The 24,193-nt window shown below is 48.3% G+C and overlaps 1 protein-coding gene and 1 long non-coding RNA gene across 2 annotated transcripts; both read left to right on the top strand.

The window, feature by feature from the left end:
- Positions 1 to 3,730: 3,730 nt before the first annotated feature.
- Positions 3,731 to 20,274, top strand: ENSA (endosulfine alpha). Its single transcript, XM_081841479.1, has 3 exons — positions 3,731 to 3,929; positions 14,504 to 14,632; positions 15,229 to 20,274. The coding sequence occupies exons 1-3, from the start codon at positions 3,864 to 3,866 to the stop codon at positions 15,397 to 15,399; spliced, it is 366 nt and encodes a 121-aa protein (XP_081697605.1). The 5' UTR covers positions 3,731 to 3,863; the 3' UTR covers positions 15,400 to 20,274.
- A 2,318-nt stretch (positions 20,275 to 22,592) lies between these two features.
- On the top strand, positions 22,593 to 23,755 carry LOC309330204. Its single transcript, XR_014151374.1, has 2 exons — positions 22,593 to 23,653; positions 23,693 to 23,755. It is a non-coding gene; the product is annotated as an uncharacterized lncRNA (long non-coding RNA).
- The last annotated feature ends 438 nt before the right edge of the window (positions 23,756 to 24,193 follow it).

Raw genomic sequence — 24,193 nt, 5'->3', positions numbered from 1 at the left:
TTGCTCAGATGTAGTATTTATATCCATTGCCCTGGGCCTCAGCCACCACTGAGATGTGGCCCCCAGCAGGTTCCTTGGGAGGTAATGCGGCCCTCAGGCTGGAAAAGATTCCCTGCCCCTGAGACAGAGGGAGGCTGACCTCACGACTGGGGAGTGAAGGACTCCCTTTCTATCTCTCTGTCTCTCTCTCTCTCCACTTACAGATCGAGCTAAAGCGAAAAGCCCAGGCAGAGATCCCTGCCTGCTTCGAATTATTGAAGGAGTCTAAATTTAGGAGCTCGGCAGAGCCGCTGTTTAGCCGCTTGACTCAACGTTGCCCTGAATTATTAACTCCACTTTCTATCTGCCTGGTTGGGCTTGCCTGGTAGCCCACTAATAGATGCCTTTTAATTTGTGTCTGTCTCAACTCTGGGAGGATGAAGTTTCTCATTTTGGACAACGGGAAACCCCAGCGTTCCAAAAGGATGCTGGCCCCCTCTTGTGGAGGATCCTCCAGCTGCAGCCCTGAAGAGGAAAAGGGCTGCCGTGGCGGATGTTGGAAGCTGCCTCATAACACAACTCAGATGGTAGCTCAGTATTGTCTACACTGACTGGCAGCAGCCCTGCAGGGTTTCAGGCAGGGGTTTCTCCCAGCCTAGTGTTGGGATGCCTGGGACCAGGCTTAGGATGTTCTGCGTGCAAAGCAGATGTTGTTCTTTAGTCGTTTAGTTGTGTCTGACTCTTCGTGAGCCCCTGGACCAAAGCACGCCAGGCCCTCCTGTCTTCCACTGCCTCCCGCAGTTTGGTCAGACTCATGCTGGTCGCTTCGAGAACACTGTCCCACCATCTCGTCCTCTGTCGTCCCCTTCTCCTTGTGCCCTCCATCTTTCCCAACATCAGGGTCTTTTCCAGGGAGTCTTCTCTTCTCATGAGGTGGCCAAAGTCTTGGAGCCTCAGCTTCAGGATCTGTCCTTCCAGTGAGCATTCAGGGCTGATTTCCTTCAGAATGGAGAGGTTTGATCTTCTTGCAGTCCATGGGACTCTCAAGAGTCTCCTCCAGCGCCAGAATTCAAAAGCATCCATTCTTCGGCGATCAGCCTTCTTTATGGTCCAGCTCTCACTTCCATACATCACGACTGGGAAAACCATAGCTTTAACTAAACGGACCTTTGTTGGCAAGGTGATGCCAAGATGCTCTGTCAGTAAGTGGTGGGCCTTCCCCCTAAAACAACGCAGGATTCCAGTCCTCATGGTTCCAGACAAAGGGCTGGTTTAAAGAAGTTGCCCTTCTACTGAGTCAGGCCATTGGTCCATCGATCTCAGAATTGCCTACACTCACTAGCAGTTGTTCCCTGGGGTTTCAGGCACCTCTACCTAGAGATGTCAGCTACTGAACCTGGGACCAACAGCTATGGCTGTTCCTTTGATGAAATTTCATTGAACCTTTTAAATTAAAAAATAAAAATAAAATTGGGAGCATGCTTCCTGGTTACATAAGGCAGAATCAGTAAACATCAGGCAAATTTCGCTAAGCGGATGTTTAGCTGCACATGCCTGCTATAAGGAGTAAGGAGAACTTGTTTTTGTACGTTTGCAAGTTGACGTTGTTATACTGGGCACACCTCCCTCAAATAGCAAACTCGGCTGTTCAGCACCGACAGAACTGGAGGCAAAATGGGGCCAGTGGGGTGGCAAACAGCCCCTGTGCCGGCGAGAAAGTGTCCTTTGTTTTTACTTTGTAGGGTAAAATGCAGTCAGAGTATGTTCCAAGGCCGCTTCTTCATGGGGCTGTCGGTCTGAAGATATTTGTAAAAACTTCTTTCTTTTCTCAGACAAATCAAAGGCAGCAGAGCCAGCGATTAAATGCAGAAATATGTGGAGGTAAAGATGGCAAAGTGGGTGTCTCTCTGAGGAGGGAGTTATGCTCAGAGGATATGCACTCTGCATACATGCTCAGAGGCATTTTGGCCTGAGGTCAGGGGGATGGAGACTAGTCTGCTGGGCACTCTGCATATGCATCAGAGACATCTTGACCTCAGGTTACTTTAACACATTTGGTATGTGCATTTAGCCCAGAGGTCATGGTTAAATTGCCTTTTCCTGATGGGAACATGATCTCTGCATGCTCAGAGGCACCTGGACCTGAGGTTATTCAAACAAACTTGACCTACTCAGCGGACAAGCCCTCTGTACACCCTCAGATCCACTTTGGCCTGAGCACTTTTTATTTTTTTAAACCACTAACTCTGCTGCCTGGAAACGAACACTCTGCACGGGCTTAGAGGCACCATTAGTAGTAGTAGTAGTGATAATAATAATAATAATAATAATAATAATAATAATAATAATAATTTATTATTTATACCCCGGCCATCTGGCTGGGTTTCCCCAGCCACTCTGGGCGGCTTCCAACAAAACACTAAAATACAATAAACTATTAAACATTAAAAGCTTCCCTAAACAGGGCTGCCTTCAGATGTCTTCTAAAAGTTCGGTAGTTATTTTTCTCTTTGACATCTGATGGGAGTTCCACAGGGCGGGTGCCACTACCAAGAAGGCTCTCTGCCTGGTTCCCTGTAACTTGGCTTCTTGCAGTGAGGGAACCGCCAGAAGGCCCTCAGTGCTGAATCTCAGAGTCTGGGCAGAATGATGGAGGTGGAGACGCTCCTTCAGGTATAATGGACCGAGGCCATTTAGGGCTTTCAAGGTCAGCACCAACACTTTGAATTGTGCCCGGAAAAGTACTGGGAGCCAATGTAGGTCTTTCAAGACCGGTGTTATGCGGTCTCGGCGGCTGCTCCCAGTCCCCAGTCTAGCTGCCACATTCTGGATTGGTTGTAGTTTCTGAGTCCCCTTCAAAGGCAGCCCCACGTAGAGCGCATTGCAGTAGTCCAAGTGGGAGATAACCAGAGCATGCACCTCTCAGGCGAGACAGTCCGCGGGCAGGGAGGGTCTCATCCTGCGTCCCAGATGGAGCTGGTAGACAGACAGCTGCCCTGGAAACATTTACTTTTAACACATTTAGCCCAGAGGTCATGGTTAAATCTCCTTCTCCTGATCTCTGGATGCTCAGAGGCACCTGGACCTGAGGTTATTCAAACAAACTTGACCTGCTCAGCAGACAAGCCCTCTGTACACCCTCAGATCCACTTTGGCCTGAGCACTTTTTATTTTTTAAACCACTAACTCTGCTGCCTGGAAACGAACACTCTGCCCGGGCTCAGAGGCACCTTGACCCCATGTAAGTCACTCTGTAGACCCTAAGTCGCATTGGGCCAAGAAGTATTTTTTTAACTAGCACTCTGCACACGCACAGAGAGATGTTGTCATGAAAAAAACCTTGTCCTTCGGGGCAGGCGAATAAACACTCTGCGCATGCTCAGGCACCTATTTCCTCAGGCGCCCGTTGGTTTGCCAATCCACTCTTACGATTGGATTGGCTCTCTTGCCAATTGATCCCTCCCGAGGTCATAACCGGCCGCTCCCTCATTGGCCCAACGGGCCCCCTCGCTTATTTCTATTGGCTACAGAAGATGCCCGTCTAATTCGAACGTCTCGCCTCCCGCTCGTTTCCCCCCTCCTTGTTCTTTCGGCTGTCCTGTCACTCGTCGGACAAAGCCGCACCCGATTGGTCGGCCGAGACGCCGCCCGCCTCCTGGCACTCGGTTCCTGATTGGGCCCGAGATCCGCCGCTCACGTCAGAGCGGGGGATGGGGCGGGGCCAAGCTTTAGAAAGGGGGCGGTGGAGGCGGCGGCCATTTTGGCTCTGCTGTGGAAGAGACGGGAGAGAGCGGCGAAGAGGGCGCCGGAGCAGGAGCGCCGGCCTCGCCTGGCCCCAGCGCCTCACCGTCTCGCCCGCCTGCCTCTAAGCCCAAGGCCCCGTCATGTCTGACCCGCTTGGCGGCGGCGGCGGCGACGCCCGTTCTGACGAGACGGGCGAGGAGAAACAGGTGAGGTCGGGGAGGGGGAGCGAGGGAGAGCTCTGTCTCTGGTGTGTGGGTCTGAGTCCTGATTGGTCCGCCGGCTCTCGAAGCTGCTTCCGATTGGTCGCTCCCGAGCGATGCTCGGCGCTCATTGGTTGGCGCCTTCCAGGCAGGTGCCCTTTCCGGTATGGGAGGCCGTTGGAACCATAGAGATTCATTCTGAACTTCCGGCTTTTTTCAGCAACCCCCCCCTCCCCCAACCTGGATTCTCTCTCATTTGGGCATCTCTGTGGTTAAAAAGCCGCTATTTTTAATTATGCCCTAAAGAAATGCATAGTTGACACTGTAAAGGGAAGAGGGGATTTGTCCGTTGCTGGGAGCGCGTTGCCGTTAAGTCGACCAAAAATGTCACAAAACTGTGCAAGCTTTTGGGTCTCCCAGATCTCTTCGTGAGCGTGAAAGGCAGGGCTCTTCCTGCACATGGCTTTCCCGCTGAGGAGTTTGGAGGGGCTTCGCTTGCACGCTGTTTTGTAACATTTCGGCTGGCCTTGTTTAGTCGCTTAGTCGTGTCCGCCTCTTCGTGACCCCCTGGACCAGAGCACGCCAGGCACTCCTGTCTTCCACTGCCTCCCGCAGTTCGGTCAAACTCATGCTGGTCTCTTCGAGAACACTGTCCCACCATCTCGCCCTCCTCTGTTGTCCCCTTCTCCTTGTGCCCTCCATCTTTCCCAACATCAGGGTCTTTTCCAGGGAGTCTTCTCTTCTTGGCTGGCCTATTAAAAGTAATTGGGGATGCGGGTGGCACTGTGGTCTAAACCCCTGAGCCTCTTGGGCTTGCCGATCAGAAGGTCAGTGGTTCAAATCCCCACGGCAGGCTGAGCTGTCGTTGCTCAGTCCCTGCTCCTGCCAACCTAGCAGTTCAAAAGCACATCAAAGTGCAAGTAGATAAATAGGTACCACTCCAGCAGGAAGGTAAACAGCGTTTCTGTGCGCTGCTCTGGTTCTCCAGAAGCGGCTTAGTCATGCTGGCCACATGACCTGGAAGCTGTACGCTGGCTCCCTCGGCCAGTAAAGCGAGATGAGCACCGCAACCCCAGAGTCGGTCACGACTGGACCTAATGGTCAGGGATCCCTTTACCTTTACTAAAAGTAATGTTCACATGTGAGTAAGGAGCTCAGGAAAGCTGTTGATGCCCTGGTTAGCTTGGTATTGCCCTAAATATGCATTTTGACTGATTTTACATTTGAGTGGAAATCTAGTTCCATTTGAAACCGGAAGAACATAAGAGGAGCCTTGCTGGATCAGGCTGAGGACCCATCTAGTCCACTTCTTACATTGGTCAACCAGATGCCTGCTACGGGGTACCCCCAAGCAGGGCTTGAGCACAAGAGCAACTCTCTCTCCCCTCCCATGGTTCCCAGCAACTCATCTTCAGAAGCATTGCTGCATCTGAGTGCGAAGGCAGAGCCTAGCCATCATGGCTAGTAGCCACTAATATAGCCTTATTTTCCATAAGTTTCACTAAGGACTGGGATGGTGAGTGACTAGAAGAAATTCTTAGCTCTACATCTTGAAAAACGGGAATTGGTTCAGCTCTTAAAGTAGAGAATCATGGGGTACAGATTCCATGCTCTTGAACTTGGATCATTGAGGGGGGACATATTTGAGCTAGGAACTGGGGAAGGGGAACAACTGTAAAGCTGGTTTTCAACCTTAGATGCTAGGAAACTGTGCGATACCCATTTGCAGACATGCTTTCTGTGAATTTCTGTAACAACTGGCCAATCTTACTAGGACTGTGTTGCACGGCTACTGCGCCAATGCTGGTGGGTGTGAAATAGAATGGCGAGGCTTGTGGGACCTGTCACTCTCATAGAACAGGAGTGGGAAACATCCCGATATTCTCAGAACACAGCCCCCATCATCCCTGCCAATTGACCATGTTGGCTGCTGGGAGTTGGAGTTCAAAACATCTGGAAGATGTCAGGTTGAGAGAGAGGCTGCCCTACATGCTTTTAAGACTAGGGCCTGGGCAATTCAAATTCCCACTCAGCCTTGAAGCTCACTGAGTGACCTTGGAACAGTCGCTTTCTTTCAGCCTAACTTAGTTCACAGGTCTGTTTAGGATAAAATGGGGAGACGAGGACCATGTATACACCTTGTACTCTTTGGAGGAAAAAGGTTGGGATAGAAGTACAGTCAATAAATAAATATCTGATGGAGCTCAGATAAAATCAGCCCTTCATATTTCCAAACAAGATTTCTCTCCTCCCCTTGCTCAAAATAATGTGGTTTCAAAATTAGCAAAGAGAACATAAAGTTCTGGGTACGTCAAGAAGTAGGGCTACCATACATCTGGATTTCCCCTGACATTACCGGGATTTCAAAGGCGGAATTGACGTCTGCGGGGAATTTCCTATCGGGAAGGATAATGAGATCAAATCCTTTGTGGTTCCAAGACAGTACATTTTCTGATATTTTACAATGGATATTTACAAGCAGGAACATGTCAGGAGAAGGGTAACAAAGTTGGCATGGGACTTGGAGATCAAAATCCTATGAGGAAATGTAGAGGTGGAGTGGTTGGCCACGTTTAGCCTGGAGAATGCACCATTGAGAAATGCTACGGTAGCCATTTTCAAGCATTTAAAGGGACAAGTCCGAGAAGATGCAGCAAATTCATTTTCTGTTGCTCCAGGAAGGTAGTATCCCAGCAGGTTCAGAAAGGGGTTTTGACTGAACAAAGTACTTCCTGGTGGAATGAGCTGTTCGATGGCAGATCAGTTTGCTTCGGACATTGGTAGGCTCTTACTCACTGGTGACTTATTTAGATGCTGGGTGACCATCTATTAGGGCTATTACTGAGGGCTCCTTCCAATACAGCTGCATCATTCAGAGTCCGAGACCATTGATCTGGGATGGCCTGCAATGTCTAATGTGCCTCGCCGTCACCCACCAAGGTCTGTGGCAGAAATCTTTAGCTCCCAGCCCTGAGCTGGAGATTGAACCTGGGGGCTTTTGTGAGTCAATCATACACTCTATCCCTAAGCTCTAGGCCCCTCTTTCTGCTTGTCACAGTTGGAGGCAGGGTGCTGGGGCTCAGACAAGCAGCTTGTCTGAGAGTATGCAAAGGAGTCTCTTGACAAAGGTGGAACATGTCACCCATTTGAACCTGGCCCCTCTCATTTTCAACCGAGGACCCCTTTTCATCCTTATGTGGTTAATTGGGATTTCTGCCTCCAAAGCTATCCAGGCAGAGCTGAAGGGTGTGTGTGATCTCCCACCTGATGGGGCACATCAAGCTTGGGTTACTGGTTGCCCCAAATAAACGGCTCAGGACTGGTGTCTCTGCCAAGCTCAGATTGGCATGGGGAAAAAGCTTTAGCAGAGCGACAGAATTTTAGGAAGCAAGAATCACCGGTGGGGCATCCAGCTTGGCATCGCCCAGATAAGTGATGTCTGTTGATCTCTGTTGACATGTTTTTGCAGGGCTCTGCAAACATAATTAGGTTGGCTTGGGTGAGATCTAGGTTGTGTTGCTGCTTTTTGAAGAAGAACAATATTTATCAAGCTGAGGGTCTTGATCCTGTAAAGGTAAAGGACCCCTGACAGTTAAGTCCAGTCGCGAACGACTCTGGGGTTGCGGCACTCATCTCACTTTACTTGCCAAGGGAGCCGATGTTTGTCCACAGTTTTTCCAGGTCATGTGGCCAGCATAACTAAGCCGCTTCTGGCAAAACCAGAGCAGCACACGGAAACGCCATTTGCCTTCCCGCCAGAGTGGTACTTATTTATCTACTTGCACTTTTTGGGGTGCTTTCAAACTGCTAGTTGGCAGGAGCTGGGACCGAGCAATGGGAGCTCACCTTGTTGCAAGGATTTGAACCGCCGACCTTCCGTTTGGCAAGCCCAGGCTCAGTGGTTTAGACCACATCACCACCCTTGTCCCCTTGATCCTGTACCTTCCTCTTAATTGTAATGGGATTTTTGAGTTCGTGGAGAAGCTTGAAAAAGTCCCAAGTTCTTCTCCTGAAGACATCCTGCAAGGCAGTGGAGGTTTAGGATCAGAGTTTTCCTTCTAGATGGACTCCCTCCCCAGGCTGATGAGCCACACCTGTCCCTCGCTTCCCTCTACAGCGCGAGCAGAAACCGGCTTCTTGACATTCGGACCCACTATTGGTCTTGCCGGCTAAGTTTTTCAGAGCCTGTATTCACATGCAGGGGAAGTCCCTAACTCACAGAGGGTTTGAGACCCATCGACTATCCTCACCTCACCTGGTTTAGCTGGGCAGTTGAAGTTGCTTCCTGGGGTGTGGCCTCTGTCACATGCCGACAGCTTCTTGGAGCCATAGGTGAGCTGAGTGCAGGGTGGGGACTGCCAAAGGTGAACAACCTACCCCAGAAGGAACATGTGTCCCCCAGCCAGAGGTACCGCCCCTCCCCCCTAGCACAACTGTTCTTGTACTGTCTTTTACATTATTATTCTTGTTATTACAGTGGACGCTCAGGTTGTGAACGTGATCCACGTGGGATGCGCGTTCGCAACCTGCAGCATTCGCAATGCGCGGGTTGTGATTTAGTGCTTCTGTGCATGTGCGACTGTCGAAACCCGGAAGTAACCTTTTCCGGTACTTCTGGGTTTCTGCAACCCGAAAAAACGCAACCTGAAGCGGACGCAACATGAGGTATGACTGTACTACTGTACTAATTTATTTTTCTGTTTACACAATAACATCATCACCAACTCTCCCTGAAGTACAGAGACAGCGTTAAAGAAACCTGCATTGGAAACAGGGCTTGGAGTGATGCTGTGTTCTTATGTTCTTTTTTAAAAAAAGAGAATCTTTTGTCAGCTTGAATCTGAGTCACAGAAGCTGCAATCCAAAGAGCAGAATTAGCTGCAGATTTATTTATAATGCATCTATACTAGCCGGCACACCCGGTTCAAAAGTGGGAAAGGCAGGAGCCCTGCCCTGGAGGCTTAGTACTGAATGCTGCGCTGACGCACATCGCCCCCCCCCCCCGAGCGGAGGATCGCTTGCTGCGCTGACATAACACTACCAAAAGCCATTCTCCCTCATCCCACATAATTCCTCCACACAAGTATTATTTTCGCCCCTTGTTTTGCCTTTCCTGTGTCATCCACTTTCCTGAGTCATCCACTTATTGTGAACGCTGCCCACAGATTCTGCTCTTAGCTACCGCCTGGTAATTTAACCATTCAAGCGTTCTGTCTTTCCCAGAGACAGTGTTTGCTTCCTCCTAATGCACAAGATAAAGAGGCTTTTAAAAAATAATAATAATAAAGATAGTACAGAGCATTCATAGAATCATAAAACTGTAGAGTTGGAAGCGGCCCCCATGTGCAAGAATTATAATTAATAATCCCTGATGGGTGGTCATCCAGCCTCTGCTTAAAAACCTCCAATGAGGTAAGTTTTTCATCTTCCCAGGCAGTCCACTCCGCTGTCAAGCAGCTCTGTCAGAAAATTATTCCTGCAGAGAGATTTCATGATGGGCTTTAAAAAAACAAAATAGCTGTGAAGGCCCGTCACCATTGGCTGAAATGCTGTGATGTCATGGAGTGCATCTGTCAGGCACAGGATATTGACAGGCCATGAAGAGAGCGAAATGTGATTTTGCTGCGGGCAGGCGCAGTGGAGAAATAGGAGTTCCTTAAAAGCTAGGAGGAACAAAGCAAATAAAGGTGGGCAGCTGTGGACTTGAGAGAAGGAAGGTTAAGTAAGGCAGGTGCCTGAGGAAAAGAGTGAGAGCAAGGCATGTAAAGGTGGGGTGGAGGAAGAACTGAACACAGGCCCGGGAGGGCCTGTTGGTGGGAAGCTGTATAAACAGGGAAAGGGGTGTGTTGAATTTACATATGGATGAGTCTTGAGGGATAGACCTCTTGGCTGTGCATTCTCTTGTTCGAACATTAAAATGATGAACTAAAACCTTGCCAACAAAGGTCCGCATAGTTAAAGCCGTTGTTTTCCCAGTAGTGATGTATGGAAGTGAGAGCTGGACCATAAAGAAGGCTGATCGCCGAAGAATGGATGCTTTTGAATTCTGGTGCTGGAGGAGACTTTTGAGAGTCCCATGGACTGCAAGAAGATCCAACCTCTCCATTCTGAAGGAAACCAGCCCTGAGTGCTCACTGGAAGGACAGATCCTGAAGCTGAGGCTCCAAGACTTTGGCCACCTCATGAGAAGAGAAGACTCCCTGGAAAAGACCCTGAAGTTGGGAAAGATGGAGGGCACAAGGAGAAGGGGACGACAGAGGACGAGATGGTGGGACAGTGTTCTCGAAGCTACCAACACGAGTTTGACCAAACTGCGGGAGGCAGTGGAAGACAGGAGGGCCTGGCGTGCTCTGGTCCAGGGGGTCACAAAGAGGCGGACATGACTAAATGACTAAACAACAACAAAGCACCACAAAAGCAGGACTTCTTTTTTTTTTTAATAATATTTATTAGAAATTTCCAATTACAACAAAATAAAAAGAACAAAACATCCCAATTTAAAATCTTATTTTCAATAACATCTTTCCAGGACTTCCCCTCCCTCCCCCCTCTTGTATTCCAATTCTTATAAATAAATTCAGCAAGTTCTTATCCCAGATTTTGAACTTATTATCATTAGCCCAATTTTAAAAATATTTTCCCATCCCCTAAAATCGACCTGTTCCCTTCCGCGCGTTCCCTCCTTTAATATACAATACAGATTAAAATAATCAAATATAATTAATTAAAATAAAATTATAAAATATAATTAAGATAATCAAATATAATTTTACACCCTTTGGATTCCAAATTTCCCTCCCCCCTTTCCCGGTTGCGTTCCCAATGTTCTTCAACGTCTGATGTCTTCCTGGAGCTCCCACATCTATCTAGGCCATAGTCCTTTACCAATCATCTTTAATTTCGAATGTCCAATCTTGGAAGGAGTCTATCTCAAAAAGGCCCATTTCTTCCATCCAGATTTTTATATTTAGGAGTAAAGGCTCCAATTTTATTTCTTTAGACCTTTCAAATCTGGATGTCCCAAATGTTCCCACTTCCAACTTTGTCCAATTCCTGTTGTTCTTGTTGATCTCTCTCCTCCTTTTTTTTTTTTTTCCTGCTCTCCTGCACAAATGTTCTAATTCCAAAAGCTTCTAATTCCTCTGCAGAGGCTCTGTTATTCAGGAACAAAACATTATGCCAAGTCCCTTCCATTCTTCAATAGATAAATCTATTGTCTCCTTTAGTGTGTAGACCTCTGTAGACAAAATAGTGTTCCATTTCTGCAGTTTCCCAGGAGATAAAAAATTCTATTCAAGTTCCAAGCCAACAATACTTGTAATATCCCTCAGCTCCTCTAGGTGAATTGCAATAACTCAATTCCCTTCCAGATCACGCCCACCAGTCAAAATAACTTGTTATTCCTTGTTTTAAACAATTTATATCCAATTTATAACAAATGTAACCGGCAAAGTCCTCGTAACAAAGTTCTCTTTTTTGTTCTTCCGCTTTGACAGCTCTTTGACAGCTGTCAAAACCTCTCTTTCTCTTCTCCCGGTGCTCTCACAAATCGCTCCCAGGATTCGGGGGGGGGGGTGTTACTTTTTAATTCAATTCCACTTTTCTCCTCCAGCTCAGTCTTATAATTTTCCATCGCGAAGTTAGTAACTTTGTCAAAATAGGGTTATGCTCGATCTTAGTTGTCAAATCCTTTACTTTAACGCCTCTACGACGGGGGGGGGCTGACTTCCTTTTTGCGCCTCCCCCGCTCGCTCCGAATTTTTTTAAAAAAATTATCCCCCTTTTTAGTCCAGGTTCCAATTACTCACGGGTTATTCTTTTAAGTCCAAATTTTCAATAGAAGAAGTCGGCGCTCTCCGTCGAATGGCATGCGGCTTCGCTCGGCAGGGGAAGCGGAGGACTCAAAGCACCACCCCCCCGTCACCCGTTCCGCAGCCTTTAAAAAGGCTCCTTCGCAGGTCGGGGGGCGCAAAAGGTGCCAGCCGAGTCACCATGTCCATGGGTTTCAGCGCCCATGGTTTTTGAGGGTCCCCGCGTCGCCAGCGCGGTAGGACCCAGCCCCTGCCGAGCAGGCTCCCTCCGGAGCTCAGAGGGAGTCCGCCATTCGGCGATGGCGCCAACCCGGAAGTCCTGACAAAAGCAGGACTTCTGACCCTGCCTGCTCAGTGAGGGTTTAATGGCCGGTGATGGGATCTGAACTCTGACCCAGTGCTCCTTCCAGTGATCTCTGCTAGGAAGTGTATCAGGAGAGCCTGAGGTGGCCTTCCAAAGTTTTTCTGAGCTCCGACATTCAAATGCGGTTTTCCAACTTGGAGGCAGAGGCCCTTGAGCTGAGCTCAGCAGCTTCCAGCGCCAGGTGTGGAGGCTCCGAGCAAAGAGAGAAGGGAACTCTGTCTGCAGACGTCTTCCCATGAGGATGAGCAAGAGAATGACTGGGATGAAAGCATGGGAGCTCTCAGAAATGCTTCTTAAGCAGTAAATAATAAGTGAGCACCTTGAGGACTAGAAACTTGGGTTGATTTGTTTTTTAACAGGTTCTTCTTCCCTCAAAAAACCACACACCTGGCCTTGTTGTGTTGCAGCAATGTAATATCTGTTGCTAAGGTTTGTGGATCCTACCTCCCTTGTCGTTCGGGATGTTGGTCTAGAATCGTAGAGTTGGAAGGGACCCAAAGGTCATCTAGTCCAACCCCCTGCAATGCAGGAATCTCAGCTAAAGCATCCATGACAGGTGGCCATTCAACCTCTGCTCAAAAACCTCCAAGGAAGATCTAGATGTGTCTCTGCCAGTTCTGTGTTTCAGTGGTCATGGAAGGTGCCTCATCTGACACCTTGCAGCCCAAATCTATGGGAAAATTGATATTTAGCCACATTACAATTGCCAGCTTGCCTCACACATCTCTAGCATAGCAGTTACGACTGGCTTCTTTCCAAGTGGAACGGCTTCTAGCCTGCTGGCAGAGAGACCTGGGTCTCCCCGACCCCTCCTTGGTTTACGGACCTGGCTTGTACCGTCTCCTCCTTGGGTCAATAAGAGAGCTGGGGTGTAACTTCTCTGCAAGTGAGTTTTTTCCTTTTAGACCGTGTAGTCGTGATTTATTTCCATCCCAAAGCCTCCTGACAGGTAGCAGCATTTCCCAAAAGTGTTCCCTCCCTTCCCGCCCCCCACTCCCAATTAAAACTGAGGAGCAGTGGTGTGTATTTTCCTAAAAATGTTAGAACGAGCTGGGTTTACGGGACAAGGGCAGTGCATTCGGGAGCATGGCTGCCCTCTGGCACATGCTGGTCTGAAAATAGTCGGATGTTCCAGATGGTGCTCGTGACTCAACAAAGGGCATCCTGGCCTGGAGGTTTATAATGGAACAGGGACTCAGCAGAAGTCAATAAAAGCTGAACCTACCTCTCTCCCCATCTCTCTTTCGTGCTTGCTCAGTCTCTCTCTCTCTCTCTCTCTCTTCCTTTAATGGAGCAAAGCAAAAACTAGCATTGCCCCTATATTACTCCTTTATATCCTGGCATTGTTACTGTCAATCAGATTTCTTACCTGCATGAGGTCCTAGGTCGAGTTGTAACCATTTAAAAATATATTAAAACAATTAAAATTAATGTATGCCCAACTTTCCTCGAAAGGAGGTCAGGGTTACATACATCTTTATTTTGACAATTTAGATACCACTTGGATTAAACACAAAACTCACAGCACAGATTAAAACACCTTAGCTAAACCACAAATACTGTTGTTGCTATTGTAGTAAATACTGATGTTGCTATTGTAGTAATAACAGTAAGGGTGTTATATATATGCTGTTGTGTTTTGTTCTGTTATGTCATTGTGAAATCGTTTTTGCACTGTTTGGTTTTTGAAATGCATTCGTTTTCTTGTGGTAAGCCACTGTGAACGTGACTTTTTGTTTGTATGAGAAATAAAATGAATGAATGAAGGAGGTGAGGGTTAATTTAACTTAACTCAAAGGATGAAAATCTCAGCAACTTAGAAGGTCCACCTTTTTCCTCGCATTGACCCTGTTTGCTAGGTTAGGCTGAAAGGGCGTGACTGACACCAAGGTGAACATTAAGGCAGGGCAAGGATCTGGAACAAGCTCTATATAAGCCCCGGGGCCCTGCTCTCCTGCTGCAACTGGTCCCAGGATGATTCCTATATTTGACAAGCGTTGGGGGGCACCCATCTTTTGGGCCAGCTGGACTCCCAAATCAAATGTAACTGCTCTGAGAAATGAATCGGCATTGAGACAAGGGGAGTTGTGCATCTTTATGCAAATAATCAGCAGGAGAAACATGCATTCTCTTCCCCGTCTGCAAGAGAAGCTGGTTTGCCGATTGGAAACATCTGCTCTTCCCAGCGCACACCTCTCCTTGCCCAAGCAAATAGTCCCCTTTCCCTTGTTCACCTTTCACAGGCGCAGGTGTGAATGGTGGTTCGTCCCAGCCTGGAGTCCCCACTTCAAAAGCGCAGTTTTTGCTTTCCAGGGAAGCGTTGCTCACAGTCAGAGAGGAGCCAAAGCAGTTCTGTTTGCTCAAACGGCTGGGTTTCATTGCTTGCGGGTTTTTCTTTCTTTCAGGACTCACAGGAGAAGGAAGCGGTCATCCCCGAGAGAGCGGAGGAGGCAAAACTCAAAGCCAAATACCCCAGTTTAGGACTCCAGAAACCCGGCGGCTCCGACTTCCTAATGAAAAGACTCCAGAAGGGGGTATGTGTGCCGAGAGGGAGAGAGTTCAATTCTGACAGCTTACAGCACGGCTGCAAAGGGCTAGAGCCAGGGGCAGTGGAGAATATTAATATTAATAATAACAATAATAACAATAGCGATAAAAGATCAAACATTAAAAGCTTCCCTAAGCAGGGCTGCCTTCAGATGTCTTCTAAAAGTCAGATAGTTGTTTATTTCCTTGACATCTGGTGGGAGGGCGTTCCACAGGGCGGGCGCCACCACCGAGAAGGCCCTCTGCCTGGTTCCCTATAACGTGGCTTCTCACAGTGAGGGAACCACCAGAAGGCCTTCGGAGCTGGACCTCAGTGGGCTGAATGATGGGTGTGGAGATGCTCCTTCAGGTATACTGGGCCAAGGCTGTTCAGGGCTTTAGAGGTCAGCACCAGAACTTTGAATTGTGCTCGGAAACGTACTGGGAGCCAACGTAGGTCTTTCAGTACCGTGTTATGTGGTCTCGGCGGCCGCTCCCAGTCACTAGTCTAGCTGCCGCATTCTGGATTAGTTATAGTTTCTGGGTCACCTTCAAAGCTAGACCCAGATTCTAAACATACACATTTGTCTCTCCCGCTTTTCAGCAAAAGTACTTCGACTCGGGGGATTACAACATGGCAAAGGCCAAGATCAAGAACAAGCAGCTGCCAACCGCAGGGACCGACAAGAACTTGGTGACGGGAGACCACATCCCAACGCCCCAAGATCTCCCGCAGAGGAAATCCTCCCTCGTGACCAGCAAGCTGGCAGGGTAACCTGCGCTCCTCCGCCTCCTGATGAGTTTTCTTCTTTTTTTTTCCTTTTGGGTTTTTTTTGATTTATTTTTATTATGTATATTTTTTTTTTGGTCAGATGGATTGAACTTTGCTGTATCATAAGGCTGGGATAATGCAGGACTCGTTTTAGCCGTCGGAAATATTTATACAAATCCCAAACCAGGAGCCTGGCACGTGGACGTGGTTTATTCTTTGCAGTTCTAAGCTGATGTCCTTTCCTCCCCGCCCTCCTTTCTCTTGATGGGCACTGAAAAGAGGTTCTTAAATTTCGCTCACCCGTCAGGATGAGTTAAGAACCTCACTTTCAAGTGGGGTGGGGGGTGTCCTGCCGGGCCAAAGCCAGATTTTTCTATGCTGCCGTTGCTTGTTCCTGCGACGCTGCGGAAGGCCAGTGGAATAGCACCAGCCCCACCTGTGAGTTTCCCCCCGCTGTGAACTCTGAAAGCGAGATCCGGAACTGCCAGTGGCGTCGGAGAAAGCCTAAGAGCAGGATCATAATTAAGAATAACACTAAGTGTTTTTATATAACATGCCCGGGTGCACACAGCCATTGTGGCAACAGCCCTATGAAGGTAGTCCAGGATGCTTGCCCCCACGTGGCAGGTGGTGAGCCAGGGCCTTGCGGCCGAGAGAGACAAGCTATTTACAGGGGTGAGATTAGAACTGGGGGCTGCTTGAGACACGGCACAGTTTCTTGAGCCTCATCACTCTGCCAGCTGTCATAAGAAGAACCCTGCTGGTTTTTAGACCAAGATTCAGCTAGTTCTGCGTGTTGTTTCCCTCTGGGGTCTAAAGCATCATGGCTCTGGTGTTCTGAGCCCAACACCTGGCACGTCCGAGGGTGCCATTCAGCATCCCTCCTAGCAGGGGCTGATGGGAATTGTAGTCCAAGACATCTAGAGAGGGCTCTAGGTTGGGGAAGGGCTGGTTCCAACAGGATTTTTTGTTTCATTTCAATATTTTCTAAGCTAAGATGGCAAAAGCTTGATGGACTTTGGTCCGTGACCTTGTGGGTGAGCTAGGCTGCTAAAAGTCTCCACGCAGCGGGTTTTGGTGGACGCTGTGTCTCTTTGGCAAACTGAGGAGGGGCAGGGGGCAGGCTTCTTCTCACAGAGCTCCATATCCCACCCCAAAGGCCGCCTGAGCCGACTTTTGGCCCAATGTGGCTTTTAAGGGGTAGGCGGTCCGTTATCAACTTACAGAGGATTTGGGGTGCTGTGTTCGTTTCAAAGCAGAGTTTTGAAAAGCGTTTTTGTCAGACCAACTTTAGGCAGGTGTAAAGAATGTGGAGAGTTTTAAGTTTCACATGGCTCTTCAGCAAACAGGCAGGCCGCCACTGTCGCACTGGTCGGCATCTAGCTTTTCCCCGAGGGCCCTTTGACAGAGTGGCCGTGGGTGGCTCAAAGTCCCAGCACCCCACTCCCCAAATGGCTGTGCTTCCCTCGTGGATTTTTTAAAAACCACAACATGAAATTCTGTGCCAATGGAGGCAGAGGGTCGGTTATCTGGATCAGTCGAGGAAATTGTAGGGGCCACAGAGATGTTTGCTGCTTCTCAGTCCTGATTATTGGGAAGGAGAGATCTCAGCCGATCTGGCAGCGCTCATCTTCTGACATTGCAGCAAAATATATTGCCCATGTCCTTTGGAGGCTTAAGGACTAGGACCTTGGCTTAGTTTGTAAACGGGTGCTGAAATCCTTGACCTACAGAGTTTCCCTCTCCATCGCTGCCCTCTACCAAACTGCAAGGTATTCTGTTCACGGGGTGTGATGCTGCCTTGTTTGGAAGTGACCTTGATTCCAATGTTGTTCTTGACAACTTTTAACTCTTCCCCCCCCCCCCAAAAAAAAGCGTTTAGAAAATGGACACAAATCCATCCCCAATGCAGTCAGTGAGCATAAATAAAATAACTTTTATGCCTAAGGAAAGCAGGTCGGATTTCTATTTGAGAAAAGAGAATTGGTAAGAGAATCATGATCACTATAACAGAAATCTTTTAGCTTTGAATTCAAGCATCTGGGTCCCGGGTGACAAATTTGAGGGTTTTATTTGGCAGTGGCCATTTGGTTCCACAGACATCAATATACCTCGATGCTCAGCTCTGTTTGAACCTCCCAGGGTCTCGTTGTGTGAAAAACCTTTTCCTTAAAAAATGTTGAGCTGAGTTCTGCCATTCAGCACCTCCAATCCCTTGACTCCCCCCCCCAAAAAAAAATTAATTGGATTTTCAAATTAACAAAATTCAGTGCCTTAAGTGGGATGAGCTACGGCCAAGTTAGCTTGACCTTAAGAGTTGGCTCAGCTTCTGGCAGACTTCGAAATGAAATCTCTCATCCTTTAGTTGATTTCCCACTGTCGCCCACACTAAATCTCTGGTTCTCCACCCACTCAACAAATTAGGATTTTATTGTCTCTTCGTGTTTAGGACATCCTTTGCCAAATAGGCCTTCCAGATGCGTCAGACTGCAAATCCCATCAGCCCCAGACAGCACAGGCTCATGGGAGTTGTAGTCCAAAACAGCCCGAGGGCAGCAGGTTGAGGACAGCTGGCTCAGGGAAACCAATCCTGTAGCAAGGAGCAAGTTTTTCCCGATGGCTGTCCTTGAGGCTTCTGGAATAATACTGCACACAGCAACTGGCAGAGCTGAACTTATCCTCTAAAAGAAAAGAAAAAAGCACAAAAGATTAATTTGCTGCTGCTGGAAAGATTTAAAAACAAAATCTAGCATCTTGCTTCTGCCCCACCCATCTGTGTGGGTCCTCGCAGCCTACAACAGAGTTTGTAATAATTAATTTGGCTCCATTTGTTACAGGGCTGTGAGGGCGAATGAGAAAGTAAAAAATGGCGGCAGGGGGAATCTCTGTCCTAGCTACTGTCCTGGGCTTTGCCTTTCGATGACACCCGAGAAAGTTCTCTGCAGTATCCATAGAACGAGACCCCCACCTGTTAAATGTTCTGCCTTCTTGAGTTGACAGCTCTTTGGTGGGGCGGTGTTGCAAGAAAAACGCAGCAGAGTGTTTGTGTGAAGCCTCTTCCCCCTGTGACCTTTGGCAATCTCGTCCCGCCTCATCTCTTGGCTTGAGGGATTTCACCAAGCATTCCTTGCTAGTAATGCTGATCCTGTGGTCTTAGAAGGCTAGAAACTTCAGGAAAGCTGGAAGTCCCCGGAAGCCCTGCTCTGCTGCCAACGCCTGAAATCCACGCTGCTCTGCATGTTTGAGCTGCCTGGTCCTCTGCTTCACCACCGAACTGGCGACGAGATCCCAGAACCTCTGCGAGCCTGCATTTAAAAACATTTTTTACCATGCTGCATCTCCTGGAAAAAACACATCCCACTATCCTTCCTCCGCTCCCAGGAGTTTTCTCTCTGCACTTCTGACACAGGAATGTGCCACTCTCCCATCTTTGTCGCCCTCTGCCTCTGTCATTCTGGGCTGAGAAGAGAATTTGGGGCTGTCAGATGGGTTGGAGTAAAGACAAGGGGAGGAAAGGGCAATGTAAAAATTAAGATGGATGGCTTCACGTATTATTATTTTTTAAAACTGAGCGGTGACCATCCGAGTGTCTCTCTGTGTGTGTCTTTTCCAAGAGGAGCTGGCAGGCCGAGGCGGCAGAGACGGTAAAATATCTGACAAATGATCTGACCGGTTGCACCTCCGACTTCCTCTCACTGTCTTGCCAGTTGATGCTTCAGGGGTTACAGGCCCAGCGGGGAAAACAAAGCCCACCTTGATTTGAGGGCAGTCGACACCAGCTCAAAATTGTCACAGTTGTCAGATGAGTGCAGAAAAAGGTGCCATCAGCAAGACTTCGCTGGCTAGAAAGCTTGTGGGGTGTGCCCACCTTGGCACAAGCTGGTCAGTGAGGACGGAGGACTCTCAGGAGTGAGTTAGGCTCGTTTCCTCTGTGTTTAGGTATCTGTGTAGCCGCTGTCCCTTCCGTTCCGCTGCCCACTATGCCCACTCCCTGGGCGGTGGGACTGAAACGGCAGGGCGTTTTAGAGCGGGTTGTGTTTGGCGGCGGGCTGTCCTTGGAGTCAGGTTCCTGTTTCCTTCTCTTCTGCCCTTTCAAAAGACTCCTCCCCTCAAAGTTCGCTTCCGTTTCTCCCAGATGAACTACCGTACAGCAGGGGTGACTTAGCACCCTCTTTTGGGGCTCAGGGGCCATTTGAGAGCCGTCAGGGGGCTGCAGGCCAGTGGCGATGGAAGGGCGTGTGGCCAGTAGGCACCCCAGAGCATCCTTGCAAACGGGCAGCGGTGGTAAATTGAGCTGGGGGCTGGCTTTCCAAATCTGGCTCTTGGGCCATCTCTGGCCTGCAGGCTGACAGTTCACAACATGGATATATTTCTAGCCTCCTATTCCTATACTTTCCCCCGCCTCCTAGCCATACTGTAAATAGATGTGAATCATATATATATAAATATATATATATATATATATACATACATATATATATATAATTTTTTTACATCATCTTCATCTCTATCTTCTGGTGTTTGCTTTTTTTCTAAATAAATAAATAAATAAAAATAGTCAAAAAGACGCATTCTCAAAAACACGCAAAAAGCGCACCACCCCACATCTGTCGCACATCACTGGCCCACCTGTCAGCCGTTCCACTGAGACCTTGGGTGCAGCCAAGATTTTGGAGTTTTGAAGCTGCTGCTTCTTGTAGCGGTGGGGGAGGTGATGGGGAGGGGGGGTTTGGCACCCTCCTTTCGTCCGGGTCCTGCTGGGCAATTGCAGATGACTGTGTTGTTGTTGTTGATTATGTAGAAAGAGGAAGGAAGGGAGAGTTGGGTGCGAAAGAATTAAAGAGAAAATGTGCGGAAATAAAGTAACCCTTGTCTCGACCCATAGGTTTGAAGTTTGTGCTCTCTTAAAAATACCTAAAAAGGACTTTGAAATGCCGTCCGGCTTCTGTCGACGTGGACTTCTCCTCCTGCGATGGCTTCAGCATTCGCTTCCATGGCACCCCAAACTTTGTTCTGTTAACTTACTTAGGTTTCCCTGCTCACAGTTTTAGGCAGCTAAGTTTCCAACAGGGAGTCTCTCCGGTCCCTACCTGGAGATTGAACTGGTACCTTCTGCTTTGTCCCTGAGCCACAGCTCTTCCTTTAAAGGGGGAGTATTTCTTTATTTGGGACGCGGGTGGCGATGTGGGTTAAACTACAGAGCCTGGGACTTGCCGATCAGAAGGTCAGCGGTTCGAATCACCGCAACAGGGTGAGCTCCCGTTGCTCGGTCCCAGCTCCTGCCAACCTAGCAGTTCAAAAGCACGTCAAAGTGCAAGTAGCTAAATAGGTACCACTCCGGCGGAAGGTAAACGCCGTTTCCGTGCGCTGCTCTGGTTCGCCAGAAGCGGCTTAGTCATGCTGGCCACATGACCGGAAGCTGCACGCCAGCTCCCTCGGCCAATAAAGCAAGATGAGCGCCGCAACCCAAGAGTCGGTTACGACTGGACCTAATGGTCAGGGGGTCCCTTTACCTTTACCTTTTTATTTCCTTTTCTAATTTCTGCACCACCCTTTCTTCGAAGTTCACAGGGCAGTTAAAAATTAAAAACTCTTGTCCTTGTGGTTCTGAAGAAAGCTGTTGACTTAAGACACAGGAAGCAGTTGCAGGTTGCAATTGCAATGGATTAGTTATCAGCTCCCTTCTACTGAGTTGGGGGCATTGGTCCATCTAAGCTGGTCTACACTGACTGGCAGCAGTGGCTTTCCAGGGTTTTGGCAGGCGGTCTCTCCCAGCCCTATCGGGAGGACATAAGAAGGATCTAAGAAACCTTGGTGGATCTTGCCCTGTTCTCACCAAGGCCAAATTCCCTTAACAACCTAGGGATTTAGGTAGACTGCCTCTGGACCTGGAGGTTCCATATGTACACCAGAAGAGACCCATAGCTGGATCAGGCCAAACCTAAGGACACACACACTCCAGCCAGTATGGATGTGCTGCCCTGTTGCTGGATTATATTCTAAACCGACCAAACCTTTTTTTTAAATATCCTAAACGACTACAAATGTAGTCCCTTGTGACATGTCAGTAACAATCGGGCCAACCGTCCGAAGGCCCCTTTCCCCACCAAAATACCGGTTTAAAAATAAGATCCGATAGAACATCAGGTGGGAGGGCCGTTGCAGTTCTCCTTTTGGTCGGCAGAGGCTGAAAGAGACTTTTGAATGAAGCCGCATAATTGTGAATCGCTCCCAAATAAGGGAAGGAGAGGCCAGAGTTTTGCCTTGCATTTTCAAAGGTTTAGGTCATTCGCCTCCGGGAAGTGTGGGAAGAAATGGTCAGCAACGGGGGGGGGGGTTGTTAAGCCCACCAACCCATGGGAACCAACTCCTTAGAATTTCCTGTTTATTTGCAATATGAGGAGAAGCCCCAGTTTGGAAGCATCTTCAGACTTCTTCCAAGTCTGCCTTCTCCCCCTGCCGAAACAAATACACCCCATCAGGCTCTTCACCCTGAAATAAATAAATCAGGATCTCTGTCGTTTTGCTGATGGTGCAACAAAGAGTCATCAAAGCCCAGCTGTTGCTTCTAGAACTGAAGTGGGACATCTCAGACTGAATGTTGCTCTCTAGCCCTCTTTTGTTTGGCCCCCGGACACCCCCTCAGTAGCCCTGCTTTGCACCCTCCTGGGGTGTTTTTGGCCTGGTCAGAATGCATCCCTGAACTGCTTATGTTCCCAGTTGTTGCTCCGCCCATTTTTCCCTCTGGCCCTGCCCACCCCGGGCATGCGGCCCCTGAAAAACTTCCCAGAGGGGAAATGTGGCCCTCGGGATGAAAAAGGTCCCCAGTCCTGATCTGGAAGTTGGAGGAAATCTGTGCACTTTTGGGCTTGACATTTGTTCCTATTTCCAACTCTCCAATGGTCTGGACTCCTAGCAGTCAGCGTGACTGGGCCGGACAAGCAACCCTCCTTCATCTGTGTTTAAAAATAAACCTCTCCTGTTTGCTTTCAAAGATATAATCGCTGTTTTCTTTTTCCCCAGGTGCATACCTGCACCCTGTGATTAACTTGGGAGTGTGTCATGCAAGGGATAACATCACTTGACTGGTGCAAAAGGGGGAGACTGCAGCGGGGAGGGAGGAAAGGTTTGCTGGTAAAATGTGGGATCTGAACCACAGGAGACCCCTTCAAAAAGGATTGGTCTTCAGCCTACTGGGCCACGGGTCTGATTTCAGGAGGGTTGCAACAAGAGCACTATCAACGCAGCAAAAATAAAGTAGACCCAACGCTGGGTGGGTTGGGGAGAATTGTACCACCCGACATTCCGATTTATTAATTTTTTATTTCAGTATTTATAAACTCTGCTTTCATATAAATATATTGCCAAATTAAAAGCGAATAAAAAACGAAAATGGCAAGCCTCAAAAAGAGCTGGCTGGCAAAGCAATCTCTGTCATAATAATCCTTGCACTATCTAGAAGATGCAGCACAAAAGGAAAAAAGTGATGGGGAAATAGGAGGGGAGAGCAAAGCAAAATTGGGCACCAGTTCTTCACTGCAAGGTTCTCGTCACAACTGGCTGGAGTGGAACAAGCTGAAGGAGAGGAAAAAGCTGGAACTTGCTGATCTCTCAGCTGAGCCGATAAGGAAGCCCCGTGGTTCCTTTTCTCTCCTCCTGTCGCCTGACGGAATGGCTGCTTCTAGGCCGGCCTGCGAAAGCGGAGCCTGATGGAATCAATTGAAAGTAAATTACATTTTTGTTGAACCCCGGATGCGGAGACACACTTGAATTTGGCTTGGGGTAGCAAAGCATGTCCCCAAAATTCCCAAGCTGCCACTTGTAATTTCCGTTCAGTATCTTCATGCTGTGAAACTTAACAACAACCAAAGTCCCATGTGATTTCTCAAGCAGAAACTGGTCCAGGGAAACAGATGGAAGTGCTCTTCTTCTGATGCAACATTCTTCTTTGGTTCTTCTGGCATGATGCAGTTATGAATAAGTAGGGGATGCCAACCTTTCCTCCTGTTTTGCCCTTCGCCCACATCGGACCAGCTCCCATCTCCTTTACACCTCACCCATCCCTCTTCACCAGTCCACCCACAGCTCACCCAAGCCCCTCCCACCAGGCCCCAAGCTCCACCCCCTTTTAAAGGGGGAGGAGCTTCACAGCAGCTTGCTAAACCGCTGTGTATAGTGTCTCCACCCTGTGTTAAACAGCTTGCCTGCAGAGGGTGACAACAACTTGACATTTTTATGAATACAGGAAGGAATTTCCGTCTTGCTCTTCCTCTCAAAGTTGACCCCGGAGGTAAAGCACCGTGCTGGTAAAACAATGCATTTAAAAAATAAAAGTAAAACATTAACGCCATAAAAAAAACCCATTTAAAAACTGTCACCTTCGCAGCTAATAATTCCAAGGTTGCCATCAAAAAGCCTGAAGTGAGCAGGAATGTTTTTAAGTTATTCCTGAAAGTCAATAAAGAGGGAGGGTGTTCCGCAAGGAGGGAGCAGCCACCGAAAAGGTCCTGCCACGTGGTTTTCTTTGGGCTGCTCTAAGATTCAGAGGAATTCCACTTGGGCTTGAAAAATTCACCCTAAAAAAGGTGTGTGTCAATTTCTGCCTGTGAGGGTTAAATCTGTGGTGAAAGTTTATTTGAATGACGTTGCTCTTCCACCGCAGAACCCTCACAAAGCTGCCTACAGAAAAATTAGTTGCTGGGTGTTTTTACAGCCATTGCGTCATGAAAACAATAATTTTAAAATGGTTTGGTTAATCCTAATATAGCTCTACCAAAAACAAGCAGCACAGTCAAAA

The sequence above is a fragment of the Podarcis erhardii genome (assembly GCF_964252035.2).
Source record: "Podarcis erhardii genome assembly, chromosome: 15".
Lineage (NCBI taxonomy): Eukaryota > Metazoa > Chordata > Lepidosauria > Squamata > Lacertidae > Podarcis > Podarcis erhardii.
This window is presented reverse-complemented; position numbering and strand designations above follow the sequence as displayed.